Source organism: Suillus bovinus, assembly GCF_016758785.1.
Source record: "Suillus bovinus strain UH-Sbo-P2 chromosome Unknown EDB93scaffold_15, whole genome shotgun sequence".
Taxonomy (NCBI): domain Eukaryota; kingdom Fungi; phylum Basidiomycota; class Agaricomycetes; order Boletales; family Suillaceae; genus Suillus; species Suillus bovinus.
The window spans coordinates 236,191-253,333 of NW_024542071.1; the positions used below are offsets into that span (position 1 = coordinate 236,191).

The window sequence follows — 17,143 nt, forward strand, 5'->3', positions numbered from 1 at the left end:
TTTGGCGGAAGATCGCCCTCATCTTTAAGATCTATCGCATGATCCCACTTCTTTCTTTCAGGGAAGCGCTTAGACTTCTTCTTCTGAGAAAACTCCCAGGTAATCATGAAGCCAGTCAGGTACCATTTCTTCTACCGACTGCTTCTTCTTAGTAGCTTCTTCTGCTACTTTCTGCTCCGTGGCAACCGAGGCTTTATAACGAATCCATAGTCTCTCTGGACTTTCTTCGTCTTCTATTTCCTCAACCGTCGCCCTCTTCATCGACATATCTTCTTCATCCTCGTCTTCATCGTCCGTAGGAATCAGATCAGGTACATCATCTATCTTTTTTTGTTCTTTTCTTTTTTCTTTCTTTTTTTGTCTTTTTTCCTTTTTTGTTTCACATTTTACAGGGCATCGAGAAAGTGCAAATCGTCCTGCGTTCCAGTCAATCTCTGGGTTATGATATCTCAGCCAATCTATGCCGATAATAACATCATCGCTTCCTAAGTCTGTAACCATGAAGGCTGCTTTCTCTTCTTCATGATCACCAATCTTTAGACCTAGTTCTGCGAAATGAGTCATTGATCCAGCAGGCATTTAGCGATCCATCAATATTCCTGACTGAAATAGGCCTTAATAATTTACGGCATTTCACACTGTTCTTCTCAACAAACTTTTCACTGATAAATAATGTTGATGCACCGCAATCCACAAGTGCTTTCACGTCTGCTTGTCGGTTCTTTCCTTTCAACGTTATTGGAATATAAAAATGCTCAGATTTGGATCTAATATGTACTTCTGATACATCTTGAAACGTAGAAAGAATAGAGAAACGATTGTTCGGGTCTAGGTCTGCAGACTTTGACTTCAACCCCTTTAAAAATCCTTGCCTTTGTTAGAAGCGATCCAATCTGTGAACCACTTCGGCGCGGAGTTTTCTTCGACAACTGCAGCCGCTTTGACTTGCGCTTTTGGCGCACCTTTACAGTTTCTTGCTATGTGGCCTTGTTCTCCACAGCGGTAGCAGGTGAAAGCGCCAGGCTTTCCTTGGGGTTTGGGAGCTCCCCTCTGCTTGCCAGAGTCCACATCCATAGCGTCACTGTCTTTGCTAGGACCAGCCTGCCTTGGATTGAAGGTTCTTGTGGTTTCCTTGTTAGGGGTCCACCAATTTCCCTTCTTCTTCTCAGCGTCTAGCTCTTCGTAGTTACGTCCAATCTGTATGGAGTAATCGATGAGCTTCTTGAGTGTGTCTTTCTCAGACGCTGGAATATGAGCGAGTTGCTCCTTGATCCGGGTTTGTAGGCCAGATCGGAATTTGAGGCGGAGGTTGTAGTCGGAGTATTTGGTGAGTGCAGCCTTCTGCTTGAAAGCTGCTGCATATTCGGGCACTGATGAAGATCCTTGCTTCAGGGTTTCCAACTCCCTGACAGCCTTTCCTTCTCTGTCGTCTTGTCCCCACATGGTCTCGAATTCTTTTGACCAGTCTTCAAAGGATATTGGCTTGGTGTCAAGCTCAATAACATATTTCTGCGCCCATTTAGCAGCAGATCCTTTGAGAAAAGACAGAGCAGTTGTGATTTTCTGCCTGTCTGTGATCAACGGCCACTGTGACATATATAATGCCAATTGAGTAGCGTAGACTTCCACGGAGATCGAATCTTTGTCTCCAGTGAATTCTGTGGGCTTCGACAATTTGACTTGCGAAGTGTTTGGTGCTTGTGCAAATCTCTCAAGCTTCTTCTTTAGTTCCTCGATTTGTGCGTTTTGGGTTCTAAGTTGAAGCTCTTGAGTTGCATTCTGTGCTCGAAGAGTGTTGTTATGGTTTAGGAGTTCTTGTGTCCTTACGTACAGGTCGTGTGTTGCCATGGTGATGGCATTCTGTACATAGTTGGTGAACTCCACCGGCATAGCGATGCCTTGTGGTTGTGGTCCCTGAGGCCCTTGTTCCTGGGGTTCTTGGGGGTTCTCAGGTCCCATTTCTGTTTCGTTAATTTCAGCCATAGTGCCAGGTGCGTTCTGGAATCCGATTCACTAATGACTGTTGAAGAGCGGGTCGTAACGGCTCTTCCGGATAGGAAAGATGATGAAAGGGAAGAGGGAAAAAGGATACGTAAATGGAAAGCTAAAGGGGTCCCCAGTACTAACTGGATCAACCTCGTCCTTTAGGGTCAAAGGGTTCTTTAGTCAACCCGACTGACACTTCCCTAATTACTAACTAGAAAAGGATACGTAAAGCTACGCTTTGTTAAGTGGGAAAAACACTGTGTGCTTCGTGTGTGCTACTTCTCAGTCACCGAAAGGGTACAGGTCTAGGACAAGTTATCACTCTTCCAGCCGAAGCTTACAAGTGCGAGTCTCACTAGAATCCCGTATCTAAATCCTCGTGGTAACGATGGTAGGACTATCCGCAGATGCGACAGTTCCACTAGACTTAACGAAAGGTTCTACGTGCGTATGAAGAAAGATGTAGGTATGAAAGAAACTATAGTAACATTGAGCAGGCAGGGTCTTGGGCCAGCACTCAAAGTTGTAGCGAGACGCCTAATGTCGTCAACACCTCCGTATACTGGCGGCTGCAATGTAAGGCAGGGCCTGGTATAGGACTACTAACTAATAAAGGCTATTCGTAGAAAAGCTCAAGCGAGCAAAAGGATGGGTTTCAGAAAATGATCGCGGCTGTTTAGGCCGGGCAAAGGAAAACGTGTAATGGCTATCTAAGTGGTTTGTTGGCGATGTGCTCAACGAATCACCTAGAGAGAAATGATGTGAGCGGTATGCGAGAGTCGGAGTCTCCTATAGTTCAAACCTAATGTCACAACCCAATAACGAATTAACGCTGGGCAGAGACTAGGACTCAAACGAAGGTTATCGGACAAAGAGAATGATGAGCAAGTACGTCTTGGATTGCTACAATGTAGATACAAGAGGTTTGAACTAAAGAACTATCGACCAAGACATGCTACCTATATACAACTATTGAAACTGAGATTGAAACTGAGTTACAACTACTAGCCAATCATAAAAAGAGAAAGGGAATCGTACCATAGAACATCGTAGAATATTAAAGAAGCATCACGTGACCATATCTTATCTTATCGTATCTAATCTAATCTATTCACAATCAAAGAACTCGTCTTCTTCATCAGTCACATCGAAGACACGTGTTGTAGGCGCTAAAGGTATTTCAGGAATGATAGATGCTTTCAAGGTAGGGTTAGGGTTTGATTTAGGCGCTGTGTATTGACGCTTAGGAAGATTCAAGAAAGAATAATGGTTTGTTAAAGGTACTCGTGACAGTAATCAGGTGAAATGGAGCATGGATAGGCTTCGTCTGAGAAAGGGTCTGGCCAGATGTACTGGCTTTGCTGGAGTGAAAGGTAGAGAGCAAACAGGAATGTGAGGATGACAAGGGTGGCAAGAGTGAGGTCAGGGTAAGGGTGTGATGCAAGGACTGAGACGAGTATAATGAGGAGAAAAATGGTAGGGGCCCAAGCATCTAGATGTTCTTGTAACATTACCCCAGTGTAAAGAGTAAATCTAGGCTGGGCTCTACAGAATGTGAGTCCCAAGTCCTGAGAGATGCGAGTGTGCTTCGTCTCAAGAGACAACCTAAAAACTACCTTGATAAAAATGCAAGGGAAGTCTTATACAGTCAGAGAGTAGACAAGATATAGGGAAGTAAACCTCTAATGTTTATCCAAAGTACTGAGATACTAGTCCGATGTGACCGAAGGTCATCTGAAGCTGCAAAAGTGATGTCCAGAGTAGCCCGATGCCATCCAAGGGTTGTGAGAGCTGTCCAAAGGTTAAAGTGTGTCGGTGTGTCAATGTGTCAGTATGTCAATGTGTCGAATAGTATAAGACTTTGCGAAACATCTGAAGTTTGGAACTACGCTAATCTACTGGAACTCAAGAATAAATGAGGTGCAGAATTGGCAGCAGTCTAGCCAAACAATCGTTCTAAATGAACAAAAGATCGATTGCGCAGTTACAAATATACCAAGGTGACTCTACTAACTATGACTCGAAGGATGGGAAGTGAAGTGAAGTATCAGCAGTCAGTGAGCAAGATTATATCCTACTTCCATGAGAGACCAGAATCCATAGGCAAAACTAGTAGTGAGATAAGCAAGTCCGAACCTATGTAATAAGCCGCAAGGCAAGCAGCAATGCAAGTATACATGTAATAAGCTGCAATGCATGCTGTTTATACGTATTCCGAGGCTCCTGACAGGATGCTGATGGGATTTATCCATGTAGCACTAAGACATAGTCAACATATAGATAGAATAAGGGAAAACACACCAGCGAAGTCAAAAGGACGAGGATAGGACATGGTATGGTAACTCGTGAGGTTCAGATGGGCCTCAGAATGCAAGGACTGCCTGCAGAAGGTTCAGACAAGTACACATGGCCTTCAGGAGGTCATGGGAGGTCGAGGAATGATATGGGACGTAAGTGTTAGATTGACTGGTTCTGAGCCCAACACTGCGACCATCGTTACACCAGTTTCTAGGACTGAAATCAATGAGTTCAGTTTTCCATATTGCCATACCAGGAGGGGTTGCAGTCAAGGTCACAGAGTGCTTTAAGTGCTTCCATGGTGTTGTCCTGCATGATGTGGGAATCATGCATGGACATGAATACTAGGTGACCCTCAAAAGACAAAGTCTGTTAGCTTAGTCCTCAGACTAGTCAACCAAGGACTATGTTTCAAATCCTACCAACCACATTATTTTGAGACTGTGTTTCGATTCTTGCCAACCACATTATTTTTGAGACCATGTTTTAATTCCTGCCAACTGCATAATTTTGAGACTGTGTTTCAAATCCTGCCAACTGTATTATTTTTTTTACCCACTTTTCTTTAGTGTATCTTTGCTAGTAGTGTTATTTTTTTTAGCTACATAGTCTTCTGTAGTGTTTCTTTACTTTTACTTTTTCATTAGGAACCTTTGACTCACCTGACACTTCATAAAATTATACCTACAGGGTATGATGTCATTATGATGTCATAAGGCTCCACAGATACTCCTGCAGGTATTCTGTTGAAAGATATTATGTCATCAAGCTCTAGATTATTCTACTCCAAAATGACATCATTTTGATTCTAGAATATTCTGCTTCACAATGATTCACTCTGACTCACTCATGCAAAGTTCTGGAATCTTTTGCTTCACAATGATGTCATAGCTCTCTATTTTATTCTTTTATTAGGGTTTGACCCAATATTTTGATTGGTCCTCCTTATTTTTTGTTGTTTGTGAACCTAGGTTACTTTCTCATGCTAAATGTATATAAGGAGAGCCAATTCTCCCCCAAAATAATAGATCTCCCATTTGTGAAAATCTGTCTGTCAGACATTCTGCTTACAAAGCCAGTGCCTTTGAAGTGAAACAAGTGCAGGGACACTGAATCCCTTGAGATTACATAAGTTTCTCACTATAGAGACTTGTGACATTTGAGACCAGCTTCTCAAATTCAGTTTTGTGAGACTAGCTTCTCACCACGTGTAACAAATTGACCAACTACGAGTTTTGGTCAATATCTTCATACTATTGAGACCACATCTCAACCGAGTAACATATATTCAAGAGCACAGTTCAGAGCCTAGACAGTTTATCCTAGGCTAGTTTATTGTATATTTGAGACCAGCTTCTCACCACGTGTTACAAATTGACCAACTACGAGTTTTGGTCAATATTGTTGTATATCTGAGACCATGTCTCCACAGAGAACCCTACTTTTACGAAACCAAGTTACAAGTCTAGAAGCTTATTCCTAGACAAAAGATTTGAGTTTCAATAAAGAAAAGTTAAGCTCCAGCTAGGTTGATCTTAATAAAGATTGGTTTAGCAAGCCTCCCAAGAACTCACATATTATCTACCACAAAATAGGAAAAGTTGTAGACCGTTGTAACGATGGTCATGGCATTGGGCTTGGAACCACATATTTTCATACTCATGTCAACACCCGAAACATATGCGCACATGTCCGACACACTTTTGCACATGTCCGAGCCACTCTGCATCGGACCTTCAGACATTGCATCGGCCAATCACACTTTGTGCGCACTTGTCCATCCCATGTCCTGTCCATCTGAACTAGCCTCACTAAGTGCGTAGTTATTCCCATGCACATTTTCTGACATTCGGACTGCGTTATTACATGTCCGCAGCACCTCAGTGTCTTATTACATAGGACATCGGACCCGAAATATATTGCTACTATCTTTGCCTGTATTATTCTGGATTTCTATGTACTTACTTAAATACTCTGTAGTGACCCGTAGCAATTATCACCCAGTAGTTAGGAGCCATTTCCCAACTCTGCGGATCACCCAGAACACTCTTGTAGTTCTTAGTTGCATTGTGAAATATTATCTGTTCATTCACTGTCACAAACCTGCCATTTGTTATACTTGCAATACTGCTTGCAACCCGACACTCATTACATAGTTTCCGACCTATATTCGTGAAGTCCAAAAGTCCAAAATCTTGGACATCACACTTTGGCTTCAGACATTGGATAAGTACCCTCAGACATCATCAGATTACCTTCAGACATTGTTTCGCAGCATCGGACATTTTGTTATTTGCATTACTGATACATTTTATTATTAATACCAATTAGCAATCCCTTTAGGATCGAACACACTTGCTTGCAAGTATAGCAGCATAGGTCATGCTAAGATCTACCTAAATATTTGTTGACTAGGTAGTACAGTTTCTGCTGAGCCCAGCAGAGATTTACTCTTTACACCGTGTTAATTGAGGACTGGCAAGAAGTCTTATCCAAGTGTAATTGTGGTGTCATTACATTCTTATATGAATTTATATAAGACCCTCGGTTATTAAGACAGCATTCTCTTCTCTGTCTTGTTTGATGTGTGCAGCATCTTGATCGTAAGCTGCTTCCAGCTGATGCATGTTGGTGTAGAACCTTTCTAAGGAGATTCCTCGATGAAGGATCTTCTTGCCTTTGAGGTGGGGGCAGAAGGGAGTAAGATGTCCAGGGGTGAATTGGTTATAGATACAGCAGAAGTAATGCTCACATTGTTTCTGTTTGTGGCCATACTGAGAGCAGACCCTGCAGATGAAATTGTACTGGTAGGGTTGGGAGTTACTCCTGGTGTGCACATCATTTATTAACTCTTGTCTGGTAGGGTCCTGACCAGGTACATGTCTGGTGATGGGTAAACCAAGGACGAGGATGCACTTGGTGTGCAATCTATAGCTTCATCGAGGGGAATGTTTTGGTGGTGGAATGGGGATAGGTGTGCTATCCCTGATAGCAGATGATCTGATGGAAAGTAGGGGTATGTCTTTGGTGGTGACAAAACCCGGGGGAGGGGTGGTAAGACAAGCTTCCAAGCTTGGTTTGTTTTCTTTGTTCATCTTTCCCCAAGGGGGTGTGTGAGTTTCCCCACACCACCAGCTCCCAAGGTGGTGTCGGTCCCACTGATCAACTTACTTCCAGCTGAGGCTTCCAAGCCAATGACCGACAAGGGGAAGCAGCTGGTTCAGGGGACTCGGCAAGTTAGGGAAAATGACTCTGAGGAAGAGTCCAACAAGATGAAGAAGTGCAAGGTCAGTAGGCGCCTGTTGAGGGTAGTCATTTTGGACACTGAGGATGAAGATGGCCAGCCGAGCCGCGGGACCATCATTGTTGTAAAGGTTCATCATTGATTCATTTTTTCTTCTATCACTCACAGAACCATAGTCATCTAAGGTGGCAGTGCCTCAGACTCCAGCCCCTGCAAAAAATGTCAAGCAGGTGAGATTCACCTTGTATTATTAGTTGACACCACTCAAAGCTATCCAGGCTGGCACCAAGGCCCGTACTGGCCGAACAATGCCAAAGGAACAGGGTGGAGACACTTCAGCAGCAATGCTCAGTCCTCAATCTATCGTTTCTGCCACCAACAATGAGCCACAGTCATGAATCATTGGCCACTGTAATGGGTATGAGGTACCTGAATGGTGTCTTTGGCCCTTTGGCTGCTCCTAACCCTCCTTCAGTCAGCATCGGTCAAGCCTTAGTGTCTTGCCCTATTTGGTCATCCTGATGTGCAGGGCAGCACATTTACTAGTGGACAGTCCATCATCTAGGTCAGCGCAGGCCAGTCCTTCATCTGCTCCTGCCTTCCGATCTCATTTTAATGTAACATTACCTGCTTCTGATACTTACTCCCTCCCTTGATACTAAATATACCCCTATGTAGTGCATTATTAGTCACTTAGATACTTTTCACTACATAAATTGCATGAAATCGATCTGGATTGGCTTGTATATGCATTGATTGTGTGATTGCAAGTATCAACAGCGCTTTGGCGATATTTTGTATCTTGCCAACTAACTGACCGACTACCACATGTATGATTAGGTATTTTGTATGTTATTCCATAGATACAGACCATGTCTATTATACATCACATTTGACTGGCCTATTGACCAACCACCTCATCTATGATACTTGGCCCAAGGTAGTCCTGGTAAGTATGTTTGTATAGGTTATTCAGGGGAATTGACTCCATATTCACCATCCATGATATTTGACCGACATATTGACCAACAGACATATTGACCAACTACCCAACTCTATCATGGGCATGTATATTTGGTAAGACTGATACATTGAAGGAGTGTCCCTGATGCATCTATACCCTTAGAATATTGACTCATCTGTATATATCAGTACCACTGCTCACTTGGCCGACCTGTTCTGTTGGTATCACATACATACTTCAACCAGCCCACTTGTTGGTATTAGATATATGTTTGTGATAGGCCCCCTGTTTATATCAGGTACATATTTCATACACTACCTACCATAATCTCTGTCTTGCTTATATCACTTACCTATGTATATCTGCCCAAGAATGCTGTCTGACCCCTATACACTAGTATTTGTACTCCATCCTCATTTCCCGAGTTCCGTTGTCGTCTTAGATAGATGATCTATAGATGAACACCTACAAAATAAAATATCTCCATGGTCAGTAATTCAGACAAATACCAATGACTGATAACATGGTCGTTCATGGGTGGCCTGTCAGAATATTCAAGCTACGGTCAGACAAAGGTACTTTATGGTATCAGTATAGAAACACTAATCAACCCAGTGATATGGTGTTGACAAAAAGAAACAAAGAAACAGAAACAAGAACCAAGACTAAGCACAATAAATGATGCTATATTCTAAACTTACTATGAAAAGTCGTGTGAAGCTGTATTGGTCACTCCCACAGCGCAAACAGGTAGGATCAAAGGTCAAGACTTGTCAAAAGCTTTCGTAGAACTCTTAGCCTAATATTGAATCTGCTGCCAAGGAACTTATGATGAGTATTAAACAGAATCAGAAACAGATGTCCTTGGATTTCAATACCAAGTCCCCTATTCAATAGCTAAAGCCTATCTGACAAATAACAATCCTGGCTCAGTATACTACTCAGATGTGTGAGGTCAAGCGTACAATAAGCAACTTCTGAAGTCTCCCCACTAAGCTACTTTGAGCCTTTGGCGGACATAGAGACAACATGAAGAATCAGAGATAAGGCTCGAATGTTACAATAACATTTACTCCTATTTCATTTTTCCTTTGTAACCATGCCACCGACTCTAGACTCATCTAGACTCGGCTATTCTCTTATCAAGTGGGCTGTCCGCACTTCTCTTCTTCTTGATTGTAACATAGATACTATCTTGCGCCACATAGCGGTTTCACCTATCTTTGCTATCTTGATAGGTTGTACTCTTTTTCCTATCTTTGTTACCATTCTTGTCGCGGCTGCGCCGCTCCCTTTTACCTATATAAACCCCATGTACCATAGTTGTATTCCTTAACTTAATCTACTGGGTTTTCCCCTTGAATCCTGATCTACTAAGGTCTCCACCCTTAGTAGCCTGAATCCTGATTCTAAGACAGTCACTCACTGTCTTAGCCTGAACCCTTGATTGCGGTAAAAGTGCTAAAACCACTCACCGCCTAGGCAGAAGTGCTAAAACCACTCGCCGCTGATCCTGCACAGAAGCCGCGGCTCGTGCAGCGTGAACCCTTGACCAAGACACCTTCCTTGTACTAGGAAGGCCGACAAACTGTTGATTGAGCGATCTATCTTTGATCCTCGACAGCAGAGCTATCCCAGTCGTAACATCGAATGTATTTGCTACAATCAAGAGTACGTTAGTATCAGCAGCAAGAAACAAACACTCAGAATATATTCACTAAAATCTATAACACATTAGTGACACAACAATAAACGAGCACTCAGACTGTTAGCTTTCAATGGATAGAGAGAGTAAAACAGATAGAGTGAAACAGAACCTAGACTAGTGAAACAGAGATAAGGAAATAGATCCCAAGCCTAGAGAAATAGAGATAAAGGAAATAGATCCCAGACTAGAGTAAAATAGATCCCAAGCCTAGAGAAACAGATGGAGAGATAGAGACAGAGAACACGCACACACATGTAAACACTTGGAAAAACAAGAGACTTTTCAAAACAAATAAACCAGGCCTTGCAGGTTGTTGAGCACAGTGAGCTCAATGGCTCCTACTGTCTCATCAATGTACCTGACAATCCCGAACAGCTCTTCGCTGTTGTTTCTGATGCTGATCACATACAAACCTCACTCACAATTTTATTAAAGTGATTCTGGGGAATCTGATTGATTGCATTTCAGGCCAAAACGGAGGTCCTTATATAGACAAATCTACATGGCTATGCTAATTTACTTCCGTATACCTAGGTATATTCAATTTTTGTTTTCTCATGTATCTAGATATACTGCATTATTTGTCATAGATCATAATACTCATGTGAATCGCACGTAGGTGAACATGATTTGTCAGGCTTAGTTATAGATCAGCTGACTGTGGTAAGAGAACATGGTTTACATAATGTGTTGAAACTTGTTTGTATTTGGTGTTGTTTAGAGATGTAGCATATGACATAGAACAAAACTGGGTAACACGTGTATTTAAAGTTTCCTGGAAGTTTCCGCAAACAAACATATGTGGGAAATATTTTTCATGGATACTTCAGATGTATGAGAATCTGGCTGAGTCATCTTTGAGCCAAATAACACAAAATTCATTCCATGCAAAATTTCTGAAAAATATTTACTAGCACCACTCAGTCATGCACTGGACCAGTTTGGTGCAGGTCATTGTGACATCTGTACTAACATTTTACTACTCCCAGAACATAGTTCTACACTCTGCTTACCAGTAGTACAGTGCTTTACAAAGTACTTATAAACCTGTAAAATACCTGTAGTACTTTAGTTAGATTATCAATTGCTACTCAATAACCAAGTTTCCCTTCTCCATAGACTCAAGTTTCATCTCTTGTCGCAAATCTGAGTTCCCTAGGAGTTTTGTCTCTGAAGGACTAACCCACTTCCATTCCTACCCCCATTTCTGGATACTCTGGACTTGGTCCTCTCATTGTCTTTCTTCTATCTTAGACATCGTCTGAATAGCCTTACTCTTCTCCTTTCTACTTTGGACATTGTCTGAGTAGTCTACCTCATCCTCACTTTCACTTTCGACATTGTCTGAGTGATCCCTCTTCATTGTTCCTCTGGTGGGCACATTTTAAAATCAGTTCTCACATGCACTTGTCCTAGAAAGTGTGAATATGAACATCACATGACAACATGTTGACTTACACTTTTACACATAGACTTGGTGCACTCTCATTTGTCCTTTTGAAGATCAAATAAAAAGAAAAAAAATTGATGTAACAACTTGTATGTTTGCAAACACTTGAGTACCTGTGAACTTCCGTAAAAATTTGTCACTTAGAATGTGAAAAAACAAACATCAGGTAACAACATATTTGAGTATGCTATCGTTCTTTTGAAGTTAAATGAAAGAAGATCTATCTAAATGATAGCCATCGGATCAGAAACAACCATCATTGAAAAGAGAACCAAAGGAGGCCTGGCCAGAGAGGGGGATAAAAGTGTCTATCTTTGGTATCTGACCCCTCCCAAAAATGCCTGGCCAGTTCTGAGAAGGATTCACCATGGATATATCAAAAGATACATTAATTTGGACCATGAACAACTCAACTGAATAATATATCTCAGTTTTGAGCTTGTGTCATCAAACTTCCATAGTCTTGGGCTTGTACCTTGATAATGCAGTTAATTTGGTCTCATTCAAATGAATGAGTGTCAGCAGGAAGAGCCAGGAGGTACTCATAAATGAGATGAGTTTGGACCCAATTCTGTAAGAGAGTGATTTCAATTCACCCTCTGTTGTGACTGTTATGGTGAACATGCCGTTGAACCACTCAAATGCAAAGAGCCATCAGGCGTCGTATATTTGATGAGGTGGAAAACAAGCTTTGCAGTTATCTGGTTATGCTTTCACACATGCCGGAACACCTTGAAAAATGCTCAGTAGTACTGTGTGGATTTTATGTATTGTAATAATAGGTAGTCTTAAACATAGACCCTTAGTTCATCATCCCATTTGTCCAGAATGTAGTCAGACATTCCTAATATCACATTGACAACTTTTAGGATGTACTACATACATATTTGAATTAAGAGTCCATATAACAATGTGCAAACTATTTCACTATGTAGGCACTAAATATTATATGTATATCCTATATTCAGAATTTGTAATGTCCAATGCTGCATACTGACTGTTCTTGGAATATAAAGTGCCTCCCTGCCTCTCAATATATCAAAAAGCATGAATCGACTCCATCATCATAGACATCCAAGATCGGATTCAATGGGCTTAACCTTGATTGTGATTCCAAGGTTAGGCTTGATGTCCTCAGTCTTAATTTCAATGCCAAGGTCGGGCTTGAATTACTCGATCTTGATGCTTTTTGAAATTTTGGACTCGATTGATTCAATCTTGAGAGCCATCCCAAGGTTGTGGTCAATTGACTTGGTCTTAAAGGCTGTCCTGATGTTAGGCTTAAGTTCTTCAGCCTTCAAGACCTGCCCAACATCATGCTCTGTAGGCTCTGCATTTGTAGGAATATTAGACTATTTTATGTATGAGTACATTGTGTATCAATCAGGAAAGAATAAAAATAGACTCACCACTTCAGCCATAATTTGCTCCTCTTGATGGTCAATTCAAACCGCATAGCGTCTGCTGCGAGTGCCGCGAAATGGCCCATTTCTGTGTAAGGTCTTCAAGCGATCATTCTAATCCAATATGTCAGACACATGTAAGGTGGACAAAGAAGAAAAACTTACCAATATTTACTACTCGCATTATTTGAGCCATTCTCCTCCTAACCATCATGTCTCTGTATGTTTCTGCTCTTGGCATGGTGTAGATGTAGATGTAGATATGAAATGTATGTGACAGATGTGTGATGGAATGTATGTGATGGACATATGATGGACGTATGAGAGGGACTGTGATGGATTTTAAATAAATGACATGTTTGTTTATGTTATGTTGTGGATTTTAAATATTGTGCAGGATAAGTCGCCAACTAAGATTAAGGTCAGGGCCATAGAGACTGAAAGTACTGGAGAAGAATGAGATAGAATGTTTCCGGAGGTGAACCATATGTATGAAGATTAATAAATTTCATGTTATGGAGTGGTAACCTGACATTGTCTAATGGAATGTGAATGTCAAATGATAATTTAGCATATATACAAATGATGGGCACATACCTTCAGCAGCTTTGCTCTGATAAAAATGGATAAGTAAAGAAAGATAGCACATTTTTCACTAAATCTAAAATAGTAATCAAATATATTGTTGTAAAGGGCTTATCTGAATTGAAGGAAGATTCCACATGATTGTATTTCAACCTCAAGGTAGTTCTGGAGTTCCTGGAGTTTTGTCTTTATGATGGAATTCTGTGAAATTAACAAGCCTAGAAACTCCTTGTTTTTGTTGATGAATTTTATGTCTTGACTATTATGACATAGATAAGCAAATATATAAGAACAAAGAGATAAGAGATAAGACTTATGATTCAAAAGCTGGTGTGCAAGATATATATTGTCCATCCTCTCTAATATCACTACCAAAAACATCATTTATCTATATTGAATATGAACATTAAATTCTTTTTACCTTGAGCTGAATATTTGACAGATTAATGATGTATCCAATACCCACTCCCTCTGCTGGGTTGTCCATTAGACAAGTTTGCCTTACTAACAGGACAAGAAGCAAAGTCTTGCATACAGAGGGGAGATGTTATTATCTGAAGCTGATAGTTGGATATCTCTGCAACACAGCGGTCAATGTTATAGGAGTGGGGCCCTTCTGTAAAAGAAATCAAAGGATTCTAAATAGATTCCCTGGATAGCAGTTTGAATGTGCTAAAGAAAATATGCTCTTTTAGATATCTCTATTCATCAATGGATTATAAAACTTACTTGCATGAAAGCCTAGACAATGTTTTGTTAGATTCAGAAACATTTCTAAAAGATAAACTAAGATCTTTATCACTACCCCCTATATTATTGATAAAGATTAGACAGTTGATAGGTTTAAATTTAGATAAAATGTGAATCACCTATAAATGCTCTATAATTCTTGCTACATGTTTGACTGTCTCATCTTCAGTGGCAAAAACTGGCTGACATCAGTAACTGCTACAGGCAAAATAAAAAATCAACACACTTTTAGGTGAACAGAGAATATTACAGAAAGAGAATACCATTCTGTGGGTTATTTTGCTCCTAGGCTATGAGAAGCAAAATATATGGAGTCCCCAATGAGCTTTAATATATGAAGCTAAAGAAAGAAACAGGCAAAATTACCTATAGATGCAATGAAAGCCAAGTGACTTCTATGTTTGGCAAATTCAGAAATAGTGTCCTGAGATAGACCTGATTCTCTATCTAGATGAGCATATGATTTCTGTTGGTCCTTGAATCTGTGTAAAATATTAATAATTAATCAGATAAAATAAAGAAAACTTACTTTGCAAGGTGAAAGGCTAATTTTATGTAGTTTATCACAAGTCTAAGCTACTATCCCAATGTTCTGCCTCTCAACCAAGTCATGTATTAGATCAGACCTTTCAAGTTATTTGAGTAGGTACTGAAGTGCATGGAGTTCTAGATGATACTGTATGTAATTTGATAGCTGCTGCACTAGAAGGTGCATGATATCTTTGGAGATATCAATAGAATACATTCTGATAGTTGTGTTGAAAGCAATGTTCAAAGATGAACAGTGACTAGAGGTGAGTCACTCCTATATTAGTATCTCCTAAATAATTTTTGCAAATATGTGGGCATCTCCAGATCTTTGTCAGTATAATCCTCATCATAGGCTTGGCCTTCTATTGGAAATTTAGGCAAACTTAGACAGTGCTTATTGAATTAGGGATGATTAATTAATTAATGAAATTTCAGGTCTCTAGCCTAAGCATTGCAGCAAATATTATGACATAAGGCAGCATTAGGCATAATACATGTGTATGTGTAATATTTTGGTATGTATGAAGGATCATTCAAAGAAGTGTTCCTAATTAGTAAAGGTTGGGCAAGGATGGAGATGTTCCTGCAGATGTGGTCCTACAAACTAGTCCTATGTCTGTAATGTAGTTGGTGCTCCAAGGCCACCAATATTAATGCTAGTGAAACTGTAACTATACTACAAATGACAAACTTGGGTAATTTACAAATTCAAGCACATGGAAAATGTCCTTGAATAATCAGAGTTACAAGGGGCACCAGCTGCCCTTGCCTATGCAATAGTTTTAAAGGCTAGCTCTGCAGTCTGGAATATGCTTGCTTGGTTGAATCAAGCACAGTGCCCTCTTTCATTCCCACCATCCAATAAAGAGAAATTTTATGAAATGGAAAGCCTACCATCCATGTATATAAGCTAAAGATCTGATGTCAATGGTATTAGCAAAGGTCTACACCTAGTACAGTGAAGGATCCATTATATATGTCCATATTGAAGTGAAAACAGAGAGAGGAGGGATACATTATAAAGATACCTGCTGGCATCTCTAAGATCAATTCAGCCTTCCATACCATAAGCTAGAATCACTCTTTGCTATTGAACTTGCCCAGGTTGGCTAAAATTAGAACTGAAGCATGGACTATGACATAAGCTTACTATATATGAAGATGACACAGATGTCTATTGTAATATTCTTCCAGTCCACATGGCGACTGCAGTGTTAATTCTTCTAATGATTGAGGAATGTATATTGCCTTTGATGGGTCAGATAGTTGCTGCACTTCCATCATGGCCTCACTATAAAACATAAGAATAGTACTAGAGTCAGATGTTGCAATCACTCATAGTCCTTTAAGATGGACATTCAAAAGCTGCATCTTAAATGTCTTTTCATGTATCAGAGAATTGTAAACAATCTCCATTTTCTACTGGATCTTACATTGGTCATTGATATATGAATTTGCATTGAAACATATAATGTTCTTAGAACCTGACAAGTGTCCTTCTACATTGCAATTGATGGCACATTTGGTCTAAAAATATAAAAGTTATTCAAGATACATAGACAGTTATATCACTGACTGCAACAGATAATACTGCAAACCCAAGTATGAGTGTAGTTATCTGTGACTTGAGGATGTTGTTCCAAAGTAGTAACTTTAGGTCACAGTAGAAGTGGCTTATATGGGTGTTAACCACAACAGGATTCATGAATATAAGCACAGTGTCTGTTCCTAGCTTTCAAATTAGGGTTAATGCTATGCAAAAAGTAATTCAAAAAATCAAAGGAGTCATATAGTTTATCCTCATGACTTTCTATAAAATATTGATGATTATCCTTAGACATAGGCATCTTTGGCTCAATATTACAGCTGTCAATAAATGTCTTGCCTTATATAGCCAATCATGGCTTTATATAAGGTCATTCATAATATACTTGAGGATCTTGTTTATTGTATTTATATCTGGTTTTTACAAAAAAAATCAATAATACTATAACACTAACTGTAAAGAAAACACATACTCCAGCCAAACTTCTCATTTATCTGGTTCAATATTGTTATGATATATACTTTGATCTGCTCTTTTTCTGCATTTGTTGTTTGCAGTAATCAGTCCTACAAAAACCTTTTCTAATAAAGCAATTAAAGAACAGGTTGTTCATGCAAATAACAATGGAATCCACTGTAAAACCATAATGAACCTATGAAAGAAACGAAAAAGAACCAC

The 17,143-nt window shown here is 40.1% G+C and overlaps 2 protein-coding genes across 2 annotated transcripts; one reads left to right on the forward strand and one right to left on the reverse strand.

Annotated features, from left to right (window-relative positions):
• Nucleotides 1-7,478: 7,478 nt before the first annotated feature.
• On the forward strand, nt 7,479-7,926 carry EDB93DRAFT_1102508 (uncharacterized protein; the record flags this gene model as incomplete). The annotated part of the gene is made up of 3 exons (XM_041447220.1): nt 7,479-7,658; nt 7,705-7,758; nt 7,783-7,926. 3 exons carry the CDS (start codon nt 7,479-7,481, stop codon nt 7,924-7,926), a joined length of 378 nt encoding a protein of 125 aa, XP_041309546.1.
• Nucleotides 7,927-12,819: 4,893 nt separating this feature from the next.
• On the reverse strand, nt 12,820-13,071 carry EDB93DRAFT_1248593 (uncharacterized protein; the record flags this gene model as incomplete). Its single annotated transcript, XM_041452737.1, has 2 exons — nt 12,820-13,002; nt 13,060-13,071. The coding sequence occupies 2 exons, from the start codon at nt 13,069-13,071 to the stop codon at nt 12,820-12,822; spliced, it is 195 nt and encodes a 64-aa protein (XP_041309547.1).
• Nucleotides 13,072-17,143: the final 4,072 nt, after the last annotated feature.